Genomic DNA, 19088 nt, shown 5'->3' on the forward strand with positions numbered 1-19088 from the left:
AAAATGTATAAAACATGTGTAAAGTAGGGATACAGAAATAAATTGTATAATTTAAAAAGTGGAATCACAGGGAACCAGCAGTTAGCATAATGGCTATGTCACTGGATTCCCACGTGGTCGACCGAGGTTCGCGTCCCGGACCCGGTGGCTTAGAACTCACGCCGGGCACATGTGTGTGCGTGCCCAAGATCCCGAGAGGAGAATGGAGGAGAAGGGATTGCGGAGTGACCATCCCCCCTGGGGGGTGATTTCTCGCTTTCTGTCTCTCTGTCTCTCTCTGTCTGTCTGGTGAGCGCACACGCCCTATAGCGAAAACCTCTCCAAAACAAAAAAACAAAAAAACAAAAAAAAAAGTGGAATCACATACCTGGAACTATGTACATCACAACTTTATTCACACATGTATAAGTAATTTTAATATAGAAAATAAGGGACCAGCAGTTAGCACAATGGCTATGTCGCTGAACTCCCATGTAGTCGACCGTGGTTTGAGTCCCGGACCCAGTGGCTTAAACTCACGCCAGGCACATGTGCGTGTGTGCCCAAGATACCGAGAGGAGAATGGAGAAGAAGGGATTGCAGTGTGTCCACCCCCCCACCCCCGCAGGGCAATTTCTTGCTTTCTGTCTCTCTGTCTCTCTGTCTCTCTCTGTCTGTCTGGCGAGCTCACACGCCCTGTAGCAAAAACCTCTCCAAAAAAAAAAAAATAGAGAGAGAAAATAAAATTATTTCTTTTAACATTTCAATTTATTTTATACACCAGGTCATAGATCATTCCAATCAATGTACAGACTTCAAATTTTCTGAGACAACTTTAATTAATCCTCTAACACACGAATAGTTTTTGTCCCTGGAATACATTGTCTTCAAAAAACATGAAGTCCTAGATAAAAACAGAAATACAGAAATAAGTTTTCAGCAACCAAAGAGATCAATTCTTAGATGCAGATATGCTAAGGGAGCTGATGAAACACAGTGACATACCTGTTAAATAAGAGAAATTAAGTGTAAGAAACAATACAGAAAAAATATATAAACTTTACCTTCAGCTTTCTATTTTAATAGCAATTGACTTATAATCCTGTTCATTTCTTGACACCTGTAAGAATTTAATTAATCCTCTCATAATTTCTTTAAATATCACTTTTTCTTGTCCCCCTTGGAATCTTCCACTTTAATATTTTTTTCTTCAACCTTTTATAGTCTTACTCTAATAATACAACTTTTTTCTGACTGGAGTTCCATAAACAACATATTAAGAAAACACTCTTGGGCCAGTAGATGGTGTGGCAGTTAAGATAGCTGGATCCCACATGGCTGGCTGTGCAGTTCAAGTTCTGGACCCAGCAGCTTGAAAATCATGCTGGCACAACATTCTGAGAAGAGAATAGAAGAGAAGGGATTGCAGATTGGCCCATTTTCCTGGGAGTGTGATTTCTCACTTTCCCTCTCTCTCTCTTTCTGTCTCTCTCCAGCGAGCACATTCACCCTATAGCAACTTTTAAAAATCATCTCATTTATAATAGCATCAGAGAAAATAAAATATTTCATAATAAATTTAATCTAAGAGATAAAAGGTCTGTACACTAAAAATTATAGGACATTGGTGAAAGAAACTGAAAAATACAAAAATAAATGGAAAGCTATCCTATGTTCATGGATTTGAAGAGTTAATATTGATAAGCTGTTCATACTACTCTAGGTGATCTACAGATTCAATACAATCCCTATGAAAATCCTTATAATATCTGTCACAGAAATAGAAAAAAGAATTCTAAAATGTAATAGAAATACAAAAGACATCTAGTAACCAAGGCAATCTTGAACAAGAACAAAGCTAAAGGTATCACTCTACCCAATTTAAAATGTGTTACAAATCAGTAATATAACAACATGATACTGGCATAAAAGCTGACATACCAACCAATAGAATTGGATAGAAAGCCCAGAAATAAACTCACACACTTATGGTCAATTGATTTTCAACACAGGTACCAAGAATGCACAATAGGGAAAGGATAGTCCCCTCCATAAATGCTGAACACTATAAATCCACTAGGAGAAGACTGAAATTAGACTGTTATTTCACATCATATACAAAAGTCAACTCAAAACCAATTAATGATATAAATATAAGAAAAGGAAAAAAAAGGGAAAAAGTTCTGCCACGTTGATCTGGGAATTGATCTCTGGAATATGATATCAAAAAGCAGCAACAAAAGGGGACAGATGGCATTGCACCAAACTGAAAAACTTTTGGGACCAGCGCAGTTAGCATAATGGCTATGTAACTGGGCTCCCATGTAATCAACCGTGGTTCGAGTCCTGGACCTGGTGGCTTAAACTCACGCCGGGCGCGTGTGCATGCGTGCCCAAGATCCTGAGAGGAGAATGGAGGAGGAGGGATTGTGGCGTGGCCCCCCCCCCCCCCCGGGGGATGACTTCTCGCTTTCTGTCTGTCTCTGTCTGTCTGTCTGGTGAGCACACGTGCCCTATAGCAACGAGGCAACATATGAAAAAACACTACCAAAAAAAAAAAAAAAAAAAAAACAACTTTTGCACAGCAAAGGAAATAACTAATAGAGTTAAGAGACAACCCATGAACTGGGAGAAAATATTTGCAAACTGTACATCCGATAAGTGGCTAATCTGAAATATCTAAGGAACCCAACCCTATAGCAAGAAGACAGATAAACATGATTTTAAAATGGGAAAAGGACCTGAACAGACATTTCTCAGAAAAAGACATACAAACGGCCACAGGTGTTTGAAAAATATTTCTCAACATCACTAATCATTAGGAAAATGTAAATTAAAACCATAAAGAGGTATCACCTAACATTTAGAATGGCTATTACAGAAAAAGATGAAATATATACATTGGCAAGGCTGGGGAGAAAAGGCAATCCTGGTACACTGCTTGTGGAAATATAAATTAGTATAGTCAAGAAAACAGCATAGAAATTGAAAAAAAAAAGAAAAACACTAAAATAGAGGGACCAGCAGGTGGCATGGTGGTGAAGGCACTGGACGCCCACATGGCTGTGGTTCAAGTGATTCAACCGCTGGACATGGCAGCTTGAATATCATGCTGGGCACGTTTGCATGCCTGCCCAAAATCCCAGGAGAAGAAAGGGGAGAAGGGATTGTGGCATGGCCATCCCCCTTGGGGGGATGTGATTTCTCCTTTTCCCTCTCACTGTCTCACTCCAGTTAGCATACACATCCTGTGGCAAAAATATTAAAAAAGAAAAGAAAAGAAAGAAAGAAAGAAAGAAAGAAAGAAAGAAAGAAAGAAAGAAAGAAAGGAAGGAAGGAAGGAAGAAAGAAAAAAAGAAAGAAAGAAGGGAAGGAAGAAAGAAAAAAAGAAAGAGAAAGAAAAACAAAACAAAAATCCAAACACTAAAATAGAATTACATTATTATCCAGTGATCTCACTTCTGGGGTTCCAAAGGAGTTGAGATTAGTATGCCAAAGAAGTATCTGCATAACCATGTTGAGTGCAGCATTTTTCACAGTAACAAAGACATTGAACCAGTCTAAAAGTCCAACAATGAATGGATAGAGAAAATATGGTGTGTATATATACTCACTGGAATAGTATATAGCCTTGAAAAGGGAATTCTGTCATTCGAAACAGCATTAATGAACTTGGAAAACATTTTGCTAACTGAAATAAGTCAGGCACGAAGTGCAAATACTATCTGATCACACTTACATATGGCATCTAAAAAGGTCAAATAGAGAGCAGAAATGTGGTTACCAGAGCCTGGGATTAAAAGGTTGATTTGGGGGGAAAAGGGTGATGGTCAAAGCTTCTCAGTTTCACTTAAGGAAGAAGAATAAATTCTAGTGATCTATTTCATAGCATGGTGATTATATTTAACATACTATACATTTCAAAATTGCTTAAAAATAGACTTTAAATCTTCTCATCATTTAAATAGGAAGTAGGTGAGGTGATGGATATATTTGATTTAATCATCCACAAGGTAAACAGATATTGAGGCATCACTTTGTATCCAAATTATTTCCAATTATCATTTGTCCTTAAAATAAAATGAATAGAACCAGGGTTTATTTAAAATTTTAGTTTGTTTGTTTATGTCATGAGAACAAGCAGAGACAAAGAGTACCGCGGCAGGGTCTTGACGCTGCAATCCCCCCCTCCTTCAGCAAGCCCTCAGTCACAGCACAAGTGCCTGCTATATTATCTTCTACTTTTTTTCCAGAGAGATTTTTGCTGCAGGGAACATGCACTACTGGGGAGACAGAGAGAAATCACCCCCTCAGAGGGATGGCCATGCTGCAATCCCTTCTCCTCCATTCTCCTCTTAGGATCTTGGGTACACATACACACACACACCAGGGGGGTGTTTTAAGCCACTGGGTCTGGGTTTTGAACCATAGTCGACTACATGGGAGTCCAGCAACATACCCGTGAAGCCGTCTGCTAGTCCCTCTGCCTAGTGTATTCAAGGAGGTCTCTGAACACAAACCTGGAACCTTCCCATGTGGCCCAGCCTCCAAGAGCATCAAGTTTTACCACTGTGCCACCATGTATTCCGCTACACTTAAAATTTCATCACCCAAATTAGGATAGCATAATGAAGTCCCAGAGATCCTTTACCTCAGGCAGTAATTAATAGCATGGCCATATTATTTAATCTGCTTTCCGTACCTTATGTCTCCCTAGCCTTACCCCTAGTGTTGCCCCATGAGCACGGTAAAGAGCTATGTATAGAAAGCTGGATCCTGCATGGCTCTGGCAGCTTGAAAAATATGCCGGGCACGTGTATGAGCATGCCCCAAATCCTGACGGGATACAGAAATAGAGGAAAAAGGATTCTGGTGGGACATGCCCATTGGAGAATGCTCTCTGTCTCTCTGGTGAGTGCATGTGCCCTCTGGTACTTAAATAAAAATGTAAAAAGAGCAAATTCCAGGCCTCGTCAGGTAGCATAGTCCATAACATTCTGAGCTACAGTGCTAGAAACCACATGGCTGACCACAGGATCAGATCCCCCAGTCAACCGGAAAACACGCTGGGAGCACATGCATGGGCACCCTGAACCCTGAGGAGACTGGTGAAAGGGGTCAAAATATAACAAGACCTTGTTGAGAGTGACCTCTCTTTCTCCTTTTTCTCATGCATGAGCATATGCTCTCCAATAAATAAATAAAATACAAATTTTTGAAATTATTTAAAAGCAAATCCCCAGAACTTCAGTATGTACTGCTAAAAGATATGGACTCTGTTTTGCTTTTGTAAAAAAATTTTTATTCAACTCTACTTATGTGTTTATTTACATTTGACCAGAGAGGGACAAAGAGAGTGAGAAAGCAAGTCGTCAGGTCCGGGACTTGAACTGTGATCGGCCACATGGGAGTCCAATGACCTTAACCATCAAGCCACTTGCCAGCCCCTCTGTTTTGCCTTTATGTAACCATAATATCATGATCACATCTCTAAGATTAATTATTAATTTACATTAATATTTATTGATATAATAAATTATTATATATTAATACTAATACAATTTATTCATACTAACTACTCACGCAATGTTCAAACTTCTCTGAATGCTTCATAAATGTCTTTGTATTAGTTTGTTCAAATAAGTGCCCAAACATGGCCTACAAATTGTATTAGTGATAAGGAACCCTATTATTACTGAACCGGAGTGTATGTGTCCAACTTACCGGTGTACCCAGTAGCTAAGCCACTGGAGTTTAGGGCAGAGAAAGATCTTCATTTAAACAAAGGGTGATGAAAAAACTACTAATAATAAATAAATAAATATATAAAGACGGGATTCGAAGGAACATCTCAAATCCCATCTCGTAAGCTGCCTCCAGAGGTTTTTACAGCTGAAACATGAAAAGTGAGGGGAGAAATTTTGCCATCTCTATCATTGATGTGACTTGCAGCTGTAGACCTCGAGGCATCATTAAGCAATTATGGTCTTTGTTCCTGCTGATTTTTGCAAGTCAAGCTCATAGATGATCAACTTAGGGTCAGTTGACTTTTCTGCAGAGAAACATTTTTGTTCAAGATATGGTCACTTATATGAGAATGCCTATGTACTGAGTCTCCATCTGCTTATTTGAGCAGGGTAAATTGTTAGCAACTAAGATCTAGAGAAAAAGGATAAGAAAGAAAAAACTTGAAGCTACTGCTTACCCATTTGGAGGCACAGAGAAAATTAGCAGACTACACTAAGTTCCATTACAAGTTTTAATTATAATGAGTGGTTTGCTATACAAGGTGAATGTCACTAAAGTCTACCTCTTGTTAAATTTTATTTTTTTTATTTCCTTGACATTTGTTTGTTAAGGAAATTGCATTTAGTTGTATAGTCTATCACCTTTTAGTCTTTTAGTCTTTTTTTTTCTGATTTCTTCTCCAAATTAATGTTTAAGATGAAGTGTTTGACCTTTTCTTTCCCTCAGGAGGTGTGAGCATTCACCTGAGGGAGACATAGAGACAGAAAGAGACAGAGAAAGTAGCCCCAATGGGATGTGGTGTGCTAAAATCCCTTCTCTTTCTTTCTCATTCCTGTTGAGATGTGGGGCATGAAAACATACTCAGTATGTTTTCCAAGCCGCTGAAGCCAGTATTCAAATGACAATCTGCCATATGGGATTTGACTCTCTTAACCACTAGGCTACAAGGCCAGCCCTTGCATACACAGTGGACTCACCTGGGAGTTTTAAACAGGTTGACAGTTTGGTCCCACCTCCAAAGATTTTGATTCCATAGATCTGGGTGCAATCTGGCCATGGGGAGTTTGAAAGTCACCCATGTATTTCCTAGGCAGCTAAGTATGAGAATCCTTGCTCTGTTCCCACAGTTCCTGAATTTTGAGTACATTTTGAAATCACCTGCAGCATCATACAAATTTTTTATTCTGAATACATAATTTAGTTGAGCTATGATATAGCCTGAGAATTGGGATTGTTTTTTAAAGTTCCCTCAGTGATTCTGATACGAAGACAATTTCTGAATCAATGCTGTATCCCATATATTTTCTATAAATGGGAAGTTGAAGCTATAGGCTTGGCTGGATATTTGAGTACAGAAGAATGGAATTGATGAATGAGTTCATACTGGCGCAAAAATATTTGAAATTCATGTATAGTGTTTTTTTTAATAATATGTATTTTGTGAGAACATTTTGAAGACTTCCCCATCTATTATTATTATTGAGGTTTATACACTTAATTAGATCATTTCGTTTAATAATTAGCCAGAATAATACTTCTGTGTTTCCCAAATTTTATTCCATGTAAACCTAGATTTTCAAATTCTTCTCTAAAGAATCATCTTAGCTTTTTTAAAAAATAATCCCTTCGTGGGAACCAGCAGTTAGCGTAATGGCTATGTCACTGGACCCCCACGTAGTCGACCGCGGTTTGCATCCCGGACCCAGTGGCTTAGAACTCACGCCGGGCGCGTGTGCGTGCGTGCCCAAGATCCTGAGAGGAGAATGGAGAAGAGATTGCGGCGTGACCATCCCCCCTGGGGGGTGATTTCTCACTTTCTGTCTCTATGTCTCTGTCTGTCTGGCGAGCGCACATGCCCTATAGCGAAAATCTCTCCAAAAACAAAAACAAACAAATAAACAAAATAATAATAATCCCTTCTTCCCCAAACCAGGGCCTTATCTTAACATAGAAGTTCCTTCTCGTGCCATATGGAAGTACATAGACTCTTCACACAGAAAATAACCATCTATCAACCCAGAGAGTCAGGACAGAAGAGAATTTCTAACTCTAATTAAATGGGAATCCTTGTTTAAGTCCTCCAGATTTAAAAAGGTAATTTGTAAATGTACAATTTACTGAATTATTTCAGGCTTATTTTAGCCAAACCATTCTCTAATCAAGATTAGCAAGGAAATACTTACGATGAGAAGACAAGCACCAATCATCACAGCTTTCATTTTAACATCAAGGTCTAAGGCAAAATAGACCCCAAAGTCATCAGTATCTGTAAACACTTCTTTCAAAATCCCAGACCAGTGCTTGGAAATCCTGCCAAGCACAGTTGTTTCATCAAGTGATCTAATCTAAATTTCAAACAAACAAAAATAAAGTCTTAAAGAATTTTAATTTTGATTTTTTAAAGAATTATTTTATATAACTTTATTTACTTATTTTAATTTGCCAAGAGAGAGAAAGAATGAGAGAGAGAAAGTGAGAAAGCAAGGTCTGGGACTTGAACCACAGTCAGCCATGTTGGAGTCCAGCACCCTTAACTACCATGCCACCTGCCGGCCCCCAATTTTGATATTTTTTAGAGGATTTTGCCTGAAGGCATGTGTGCTGGCTGGAAAGAGAGACAGAGACAGTGAGAGGGAATGTGAGAAATTACCTTCTGATGGAGGGCCACACTACAGTCCCTTCTCCTCCCAGGATCTTGGGCATACACACACGTTCCCTTCATAAGTTACTAGGTCTGGGGCTCAAACTACAGTTAGCCATGCGGGAGTCCAGTGAGGCAACCAGTACGCCATCTGCTGGCCCCAATTTTGATATATTTTTAAGTTTCAAAAATGCAGAAGATAACTTATCAGCCGCTGTGATCACCAATAGAATGAATAGATGTAGTATTTCTCCGTTTTAATTTGTATAGTACAAAAATTTCAAAATTTGTCCAAATGTATTGATATTTAAGAAGTAGAAAATATAATTTTAAAATCGTAAATATGAATGATTACTTACAACTCATAAGTTACAAGGTCTAGATAATTTTTAGCTATAGTCCTTCTCTCTAATAAACTGACCTCTAGAAATCATAAGTTGGTATTTGTGAGATAATAAATATATTGGGACCAGCAGTTAGTATAATGGCTATGTCGCTGAACTCCCATGTAGTCGACCGTGGTTTGAATCCCAGACCCAGTGACTTAAACTCATGCCAGGTGCATGTGCGTGCATGTCCAAGATCCCGAGAGTCAAATGGAGGAGAAGGGATTGCAGTGTGGCCATCCCCCCTGGGGGGTGATTTCTCACTTTCTATCTCTCTCTTTTAAAAGTCTCTATATCACATGGGTATTCTTAGAATTGCCCATCTCTGTCACTAGACTATGACGTCAATGAGAAGGATTTATCTTCATACTGCCAGGGTCTAATAGAGGTTTTTAAAACCTTCTTATGAGAGAAGGAATACAGACGATGACCACGATGAAGCTGGATAGTCTGAACCTCAAGAAGACACGGAGACACTGCCAGTGCTATCATACGTCATCATGAGGGGCAGCCCTACTCAGCTTTAGGGTAGTCCTTCCACATTCTGTGGACGTGTGGCCCCAGTTAATAGATTTTCTATTTTTCCAAGAGAACCAGTATAACAAGATTGTTATAAAATTCCTTAATTTTTAAACATCTGCAACTAAATTGGACTAGAAGGTTAGGCCATCATTCCGTCTTGTGTTGTTTTATTTATTTTATTCAATTTTTTGGAGAGGTTTTTTTGCTGTAGGGCACGTGCACTCAGCAAAAAGGCAGAGAGACAGAGAGACAGAAAGTGAGAAATCACCTTCCGAGGGGAGGGGAGAGGTGGCCACACCGCAATCCCTTCTCCTCCATTCTCCTCTTGGGATCTTGGGCACACATGCATGTGCACCCAGAGTGAATTTAAGCCATGGTTGACTACATGGGAGTCATTATGCCATCTATTGGTCTCTATTTTATTTTTAATTGTGAGATGGCAGGTGTACTCATGAGAGAGAGAGAAACAGAGAAAGAGTGAGAGAGAAAGCAATCTTCAATGGAGTGTGGTCACATCACAATCCCTTCTTCTCCATTTTTCTGTCCTATTGGCATCTTGGGCATCTATACACATGTGCTTGGCATGTTTTTCAATGCACTGAGGCCAGATTTTGAACATCCATTGACCATTTGGGATTTGACTCTCTTAACTACTAGACTACAAGACTGGTCCAAGGCTAGGCCATCTTTTGAAGAACTGCAGAATAAAATTTGTCCATATGATAAGAAATATATAAACATGTGGAGAGCAACCAGTCTGAGAAAACATGTGACCTTTAGACACATGCAGAAACGCTTCTGTAGGCTACTCTAGCAGGGCTCTTGAGAAGCATCTGCATAGGAAAGCAGTATCTGCCTACTATCAGTCGTTATCTTCCTGTTGTTGATACCCAATACCCCGATATTGCCAGCATCAGGCCAAAGAAAGTCACATGTGTTTATCAGATTGTCCCCCAAAGAGATCAGAGAAATTAAATGGCGCCAGTCATTTTCACATCTTCAGATGATTTACACCCCCAGACTGGCTTTGCATGCCATTTCCTTCTCCCCCATTCTCTTTGCATCCCATTTCCACTTCTGCCATTTTCTGCCCTTTGAAAGAATAAACCTGAGACCAGTTTCCTCCATCAGAGAAGCTGGGCCCACCCGATCCTCGTTTTTCTATACCTGTGTGTCTTTGTGTGTTTATTATTGTGTCTATTTCTAATCCACAGCCTTCTCCACTCAGAAAAACATGTTCAGGCAGAACAAGTCCCAGCACAAACATACTATGGTTTTCAATAACCTAATATAATAAAGTACAAAGATAACAGAGGAACCCCAGAGAGTGGTAGTATGTTTATTAACGTTCTTAAAAATTTCTTTGCATGTTGAGTTTTTCCTAAGAATTCAAAGATGTCAGACCTAAAGATGACTCAGAGCACTGGCAGTCTGTATTTCCAAATAAGGAAGCATACGTATGTTCTGGCAACCAGACTTAGATGGCCCTGACTAGGTGAAGGTTAGCATTTTATTTAAAATGGATAACATTCAGGATCACCACATGGAGAATGTCAAGTTTAAGTGGTAGATGTGTTGCTTGGTTTTACTTGACTTCAAAGCTCTGCTTCTCTTCTCTCTCATTTAGTATTAATCAACACTGACCTTTAATCAGAGTAATGCACGTGACTACTGGGCTGGCCAACGTTAAATATATGAGCATGTTATTCCTCTCTTGAGCTGTCAGTATATAAACACTTTGTGTATTTGTAATAGCTTGCAACATTATATTCTACTTAAAGGAGACTAGCAGGTGGTGTGGTGGTTAAGGCGCTAGACACTCCCACATGGTTGACCACGGTTCAAGTTCAAGTCCTGGACCTGGTGGCTTGCTTTCTCACTTTCTTTCTCTTTCTTTCTCTCTAGTCCGCTCTCTCTCTCTCTCTTTCTTTCTCTCTCCCCTCCCTCCCCCCCGTGTGTGTGTGTGTCTGGTCAAATTAAAATAAATTAATTACAATATAATGATTCTCTTTTTAAAAATTTTTTAAAGAATTATTTATTTATTTAATTAGATTTGTTCTTATCATTTCTTCCATTTAACCAGAGACAGAGAGAAAGAAAAAGTGAGAAAGCGAGCCGCTGGGACTCGAACTATGGTCGGCCATGTGGGAATCCAGGATATTTATCTACTACGCCACCTGCCGGCCCCAAGAGAAAATAATTCTTCAAAAAAACCCAAAAACTATATTCTACTTAAAATAGAGAGGCCAATCGTAAAAACATTCTTACTGCTTGGGAACCAGCAGTTAGCATAATGGCTATGTCGCTGGACTCCCACATAGTCGACCGCGGTTCGCGTCCCGGACCTGGTGGCTTAAAACTCACGCCAGGCGCATGTGCGTGCGTGCCCAAGATCCCAAGAGGAGAATGGAGGAGAAGGGATTGCGGCATGACCATCCCCCCAGGGGGTGATTTCTCACTTTCTGTCTCTATGTCTCTCTCTGTCTGTCTGGCGAGTGCACGTGCCCTATAGCGAAAACCTCTCCAAAAAGCAAACAAACAAACAAACAAAAAACATTCTAACTGCTCTTACCTCAAAATCCACATTTCCACAGCAGCTGCACATAAGACACGGGCCGATAATTTTCATGACATCCTCTTTCTGCTCATTTTGAATTGTAAACTTTGGCAGATACGGGTGCCACTTCTGACTAATGTAACCGATTGGTACACCAGGAGGAGCTTGGATTTCTATCTACAAAAGCAAAAGAATATATGTAAAAGTCACCACCATCATCAGGCGTAAGAGCTCTCATTTACTGAACAGTTTCTTAAATGCCACTTAATTCACAAAACACCCTTACTAAGTTGATGCGACAGATTACTTCGCCTGTTTCGTAGAGTATGCGATTACGGAAAGAGAGGTCCGTTAACTCACACCGTATCCCTCAGCTTTGAGGTGGAAGAAATGAGCAAAAATGTGGGCAGGCTACAGGAATAGCACTGATCTCCTGGCCTTGTCTATTCCTAAATTTCTATAGTTAAGAAAACTCTAAATTATTAAGAAAGTATTTTCTTTTTTCTTTAAAGAATTACTTATTTAATTTTATTTATTCATTCATTTATTTTCATTTGACCAGAGACACACAGACACACAGAGAGAAGGAAAGTGAGAAAGCAAGCCACCAGATCCTGGACCCAAACCTTGGTAGGCCATGGTGGGGAGTGTCTAGCACCTTAACCACCACGCCACCTGCTGGTCCCCCAAGGAAGTATTTTCTTGAAACTGTTTTTGGAGAGGTTTTTCTCTATAGGGCGCATGTGCTCGCCAGACAGAGAGAGATGGAGAGACAGAAAGCGAGAAATCACCCCTCAGGGGGGATGGCCACACCGCAATCCCTTCTCCTCCATTCTCCTCTTGGGATCTTAGGCCCTCACGCACACATGCCCGGCGTGAGTTTTAAGCCACCGGGTCTGGGACATGAACCACAGTTGACTACGTGGGAGTCCAGCGACATAGCCATTACGCTAACTGCTGGTCCCTTTCTTGAAACTCTTAAAACAGCAGCTTCTCTGTATAGGAAGAAAATCATAGGAACCCTAGCGCATGGTTAACCTTAGCCCACGTTCCTGTGTGGTGTGTTTCCTGGGGCTGAGCAACAGCTGGCAGAAGAGAGTTACTGATTGATATTCCAGGAAAGGTTAGATCGAGCTCTTAGGTCAAATCACTTAAAGGCAGTGACTATCAGAGGCATGGCCAGAGCCAGCAGAGTTGCACTATTCAAAATATCCTAGAATATCATTCCAGGATCACATGGAAGAAGTCATGACGGAAAGAACAAATCTGTTCATGTTGCAATTTGGCCCACATAACGCTGATCACCCGTGTGATTTTCAAATACAAATGCCAATGGTGTCGTAAGGAAAAGAACATGTGGACTGGAAGAGTGGCTTTGCTCTTTATTAGCTGGGCAGCCTGGGGAGGGCCTCAGTATACTCATCTTTAAATGAGGCCCTCCTGGAACCTCTGTAAAAGATCAGACAGTGAAATGCATGTCAACGTAGTATTCAAATTGTAGAGCATTTCTCTTCAAACTCTTATCTTTTCCTCAAATATTCTTAGGTATATATAAGAATATATACCTGGTGGCTTCCTTTCTCTCTTCCTCTGTCTGTCTGTCTGTCTCTTTCTGGTCAAATGAAAATAAATGAATGAATAAATAAAATAATTTAAAAAATTATAAAGAAAAAAAAAGAATATTTGTAGAGGGGCCAGCAGGTGGCATGGTGTTTAAGGGTACTGGACTCCCACATGGCCGACCATGGTTCAAATTCCAGACCTAGAGGCTTGCTTTCTTACTTTCCCTCTTACTCTCTCTCTCTCTCATTCTCTGGTCAAATTACATAAAGTTTTTTTAAAAAAAGAATATTTACACACACACACAGTATAGTTTTCCTTTCAAAGAAACTCAGTGTCAGACTGAAATAACGTATCTGTCTCTGTGGCATGTTGGCACAGAAACCTGTGTGGAATGACTGAGCTACTCAGGCAGAGCTGGTCTTGGGCTAATGGGACTCAGCCAAAATCCAGTTTTCTATAAGGTCTGTTCCCTAGTGTCTTCTCTGAAAACCACATTCTTTGAGTAGGTTTTTAAGTAATATGGATCAGACAGCTGGTCTTACAGAAGGAAAGATGCCCCCCTCCCCAGGGTATTTCTCATACAGAGGACACAGATGTATATTAAAAAATAAATAAATAAATAAGAAAAAGAGAAATGAAAAACATAGGAGATAACATTTTTTAGGAGTACCTTCTCCTGAGTTAGTCCCTTAGTAGATTGGCCAAAATTGCAAGATAAACACATTTGTTCTTCCCCTTATTTCTCCTTCTATATGTTCCTAAATGGTATTCTAGAATATTCCGAATAGTGCAATTTCACCAGCTCTGGCCATGCCTCTGATTGTTATTTCTCATGATTTATTTGACCAAGGAGCTCTATCTGAGCTTTCCTCAAAAATCAAGAGCTCTTTTTGTTAAGCTGTTGCACACCGCCATGAGGTACACCAGGTGGGAACATGGGGCTGACTATTCAGTAAGGGCCACCTGACTTCCTTCTTATGAAATTGACTCTAAAACAACTGAATTATGGATCAATTTTCTTTTCATTACATTTGATTATATAGACTTAATGAAAGGGTGTAAACTCTGGGGCCAGCAGGTGGTGTGGTGTTCAAGGGCACTGGACTCCCACATGGCTGACCATGATCCAAATCCCGAACCTGGCAGCTTGCTTTCTCACTTGCCTTCTCTCTCTGTCTTTACTCTTGCTCTGTCCCTCTCTGGGCAAATTAAAATAAATAAATAAAATTAAATTTAAAAATAAAAAATAATTTAAAAAAAAAAGAAAGGATGAAAATTCTAACTGAATGGTTTACAAGCTAGCATAATAATAGCTCACAGACCTTCTGAAGGCAGCAGGGGCAAAAGCAGCTGTTACATCTTAATGGTCTCTCCAGAATTATGACTTCTCGTCGCATATTATCCATAATCTTCATGGTGAAAGGCCTACTATATCCACAGCAATTTCTAGTACAGCAATCATTATATTCTACTGCAAAGTAAATTCTCTCTCCCAGGCGGTTCCTAATTTCATATTTGTTAGCAGTTTCAAAACCTGTCAAGACTAAAAGCATAGAAGAGGAGAATACAGTCACCATTATGTTAAAAGAGTATTGAATTGGGGCCTGTTGTGCAGTAGCTAAGGGAGTTGATCCTGCATGGTTGGCCATCATTCGAGTTCTGGTGTGGTGGCTTAAATAACATTTCAGACATTTATGTGTGGAGAAATGAAGAGAAAGAGATTAAGGCAAGATCACACAATGGGCGTTGATCTCTCTCTCTTTTTTCTCTGGTGAGTACACTGTCTTCTGACAACCACCAACACCAAAACCAAAAAACATAAACAAAACAAAAAAAAAAGAAAGAAAGAAAGGGAAAATATTGAAGTTATGCCAGGACACTATAATATCTAGCTCTTCTGGTTTTAGATAATGCTGCATGTAGCCTAAGGAAAAGGGAAAACAAAAAAGATGTTTAGAGACTATCCGGGCAGAGAAAAAAAAGGGAAAGGAGATAGAGGGGCTACTAAGGTGTGGAAAATTGCAGAGTCCTTTTGTGAAACACACAAAACACAAATTCTATCTTCCTAACACATGGACTCTCGTCAGAAAGGGAGACGTTGCTGCTGAGGGTTGGGGCAATGCTCCAGGGGGCACAGGAGTGCTAGGTGCATGGATTAAACGTCCACCTACGGTAGTCTTCATGTATCACGGAAGGGCTGTAGGATTGCCGCAGATGCTCTGTGATATATTCTATTAAATCAACTGGTTTGAGATTTTGGTTCATAAACCCTATTCATGGCTTATTTTTTTTGCATTGTGCCCAAAGGAAAGCAAAAAAGGGCTCACTCTCAATGTGCACATGTCAAAAGAGAGGGAGTGAAAGTAGAAGTGACCTGAGTGGAAGGTGACCTGGAATGTCACCTTGAGCCGAAACGCATCACTGCTTAGGTCAGCAGTAGTTGCTTAGAAGTGACAGGAGGGTACTACGCAAGGGAGAAAAGACTTTGCAACCAGGGCTTCAGCTCACAGAGTATTTAGACCCTGGGCATCCTGACAAATTCTGCACCTTAGAGGGGCTGATCCCTTCATGGGGGAAGCGGAGATGCTGAATGCTGACACCCTATGCTACCTTACTCAGGGCTGTCCGTATTGATGCACGTAGTGGAAACACTTGTCTAGAGCCATGTGTATTTGTCATGTCCACAGAAAGACATCATAAAAAGATGTCCTTTTCAAGTTCTATCAACATCAGTTTCTTAAGTGTCTGGTGGGACTCAGCAGGCCCTGTACTCTGCCTTTATTAGAACACACTTATCTTTCCAGGTACTTGAAAATGAAACAAACGAAACAAAAGAAGGATATGATTATATCTTTTTTTGGAGAGGTTTTTGCTATAGGGCACATACGCTCACCAGAAAGACAGAGAGACAGAGAGAAAGCGAGAAATCACTCCCCAGAGGTGATTTTGACTCCTTCATTCTCCTTTTGGGATCTTGGGCACAAACGCACACGTGCCCGGCGTGAGTTTAAGCCACAGGAGTCCAGGACTCAAACCGCCGTCGATTACATGGGAGTCTAGCGACATAGCCATTATTCCAACTTCTGGTCCCTATATGATTATATCTTTAGCATTTATTACATTTTCAGTAAGGAGAAAGTTGTAAGTGTCTGTCATAGTGTCAGATGCAAAAAAATCAGCTAATATTCATCTTTTTATACTACATATGTAATGTTAAAAAAATAATATAGACTTCAGCTTATGAAAAATAAATTTCCCAAAAAGTTGAAAATTGAAAACTAGTAAGTATGTGGGACCAGCAGACGGCATAATGGCTATGTCACTAGACTCCCATGTAGTTGAATGTGGTTCAAGTCCTGGACCCGGTGGCTTAAACTAACGCCGGCTACATATGTCTTCATGTCCAAGATCCCAAGAGGAGAATGGAGGAGAAAGGATTGCGTTGTGGCCATCCCCCTGGGGGGTGATTTCTCGCTTTCTGTCTCTCTGTCTCTCTCTGTCTTTCTGGAGAGCACACACGCCTTACAGCCAAAAAAAAGCCTCTCAAAAAAAAAAAAAAAAAAAAACTAGTAAGTATGTAATTTACTTTCTGTTCCACAGTGAAATACATGTATGTGTTGCACAAATAGACATCAAGCTTATGAATCAAAAAAGCATAAATGGAGTGCTGTATAATATAGTGTCTAGCTTTTTAGTTTCATATTCTCAATAATAGGTACTATAAAATAAAACATTTTTAAATATTCAGACTACAAACTATCAAAGAACGAAGTGTTCCTTTCCAGAGAAAACTTAGTTCACAGAACTAAACAAAATCAGGAGAATTATAAATATCGAAAATGTACATTACAAGTAATTTAAATATAATAGATTAAAACAATGTATTTTAACATAGTCCGCTACTGTGCTTGTGTAATTAACGTTCTAGTGTCTACATGTGGAAAGAAACTTTGCAGTCAGAGGAAGATGGATTTTAATAAATATAGTCGAAAACCCGGCAGTGGGCCAGCCAGGTGTCATGGTGGTTAAGGTAACTGGATCCCACATGGCTGATTGCCCAGCTTGAGTTCTGAACCCAGAAGCTGAAAAAGCATGCCAGGTGTGTGTGCATGCGTGCCCCAAATCCTGAGGAGAATGGAGGAGACGGGATTGCAGCATGATGACAAAAGTGCTTTTTCACTTTCTTTCTCTGTCTCTGTCTCTGGCAAGCACAAGGGCCTATAGGGGAAAAAAAAGCAGCAGAATTTTCATTATACTCATATAGCTAGAAGGAAGACCCTGTGATTCATAAATCTATACGGGGTCTCATTTCTCTGGAAGCTATCATAAAACTCTAGTGGCTTCCTAAGTTTATCCACGCACTTAGGGAGCACCAGACTCAAGGAAGTTCGTGGTGGTGTAAGGAGCACTAAGCAGGAGGAGGGGCACGCTTCTAGGAAGCCCCACCTCCAGGCCTGCGGGTCAGCACCCTGCAGCCCCGCAGTGCCCCTGCCCCGGAGCTGACGATCCACAGCCCATGGAACAAAGGTTCATTTGAACTCTCAGGAGAAACCATGGACACAAAAAATTACTTTCCAAAACATCTCCACGTAATTAAAACTGGTTACTCATTTGAAAATGTTTAGATAAGGATCTGTGCCATTTTTTTTTTGGAAAGGTTTTTGCTATAGGGCACCTGCGCTTGCCAGAAAGAGAGACAGAAAGCGAGAAATCACCCCCCAGGGGGGATGGCCATGCCGCTATCCCTTCTCCTCCATTCTCTCGGGCTCTTGGGCACACACGCACACGCGCCTGGCGTGAGTTTAAGCCGCTGGGTCCAGGACTTGAATCGCGGTCGACTACATGGGAATCCAGCCACATAGCCATTACGCTAACTGCTGGTCCCAGGATCTGTGCCTTTCTCAAGGTGATCAGAAATTGTGAAGAAAAGAGCTGGAGTGGTAGTCATGTAAGTGAAAAATTTATTTAAAATGATTTGTAAAGAAGGGAGAACAAAAGTTAAGTCTTGGTTGCTTCTGTTCGAAATGAGTATCTACTAGATCAGTCCTATTAAATCATAAGGGCGATGCCCATCACAGCAATATTTTACCGTCTGACTCCATTTTCAGAAATGAACTGACGACAATCGTACACTGTCTATGATTACAACAGAGGCATTTGTAAATAGTCAGGTTTGTCATCCAGAGTGTTACATCTCTGGTGGCTGATGTCGCTTTACCTGGATAAACATATTATTTCTAGAAATATGATCGACAAAATGAATACCTACGTTCCAGAGGTTCCACTTGTTGGTGAATCAGTATCGTATCTATCTATTAGGGCACAAAGAAAATGAAGTTGGATGTACGTCAGATGATTTTTAGCCAGCCAAATTAATATTTATGCTTTTATTGTTCAGTACTACATATAATCAATTACTAATATTCATCAATGTTGTCAAGTTTTAATAATAGCTTACATTACCTTTTTATGGAAAACTAAAGTTATTGTTTTTATTTTTTAAAAACAATGATTGAAGTTTACTTATTTATTTATTTTAATTTGAACAGAGAGGGACAGAGTGAGACAGAGAAAGAAAGAGAAAAGGAAACTAAGAAAGCAAGCTGCCAGGTCTGGGACCTGAACTGTGGTTGGCTATGTGGGAATCCAGCACCCTTAACCACCAGACCACCTGCCATTATTGTTTTTGAAT

At 40.1% G+C, this 19088-nt stretch overlaps 1 protein-coding gene across 4 annotated transcripts in view; it reads right to left on the bottom strand.

Annotated features, from left to right (window-relative positions):
* Positions 1-737: 737 nt before the first annotated feature.
* Positions 738-19088, bottom strand: part of LOC102497714 (phospholipid scramblase 1) — a 33315-nt gene continuing 14964 nt past the window's right edge. Inside the window, exons 4-8 of one of the 4 annotated variants that reach the window (XM_014585346.2) lie at positions 18666-18708; positions 14719-14939; positions 11849-12010; positions 7911-8072; positions 738-883 (exon numbers count right to left, since the gene is read on the bottom strand). In XM_014585346.2, coding sequence (XP_014440832.1) covers positions 827-883; positions 7911-8072; positions 11849-12010; positions 14719-14939; positions 18666-18708 — 645 coding nt within the window. In that variant the 3' untranslated portion in view covers positions 738-826. The other 3 variants (XM_014585345.2, XM_014585344.2, XM_014585347.2) reach the window with 3 other exon arrangements.

Source organism: Tupaia chinensis, unplaced genomic scaffold (assembly GCF_000334495.1).
Source record: "Tupaia chinensis unplaced genomic scaffold, TupChi_1.0 Scaffold149537_1, whole genome shotgun sequence".
Classification (NCBI taxonomy): Eukaryota; Metazoa; Chordata; class Mammalia; order Scandentia; family Tupaiidae; genus Tupaia; species Tupaia belangeri.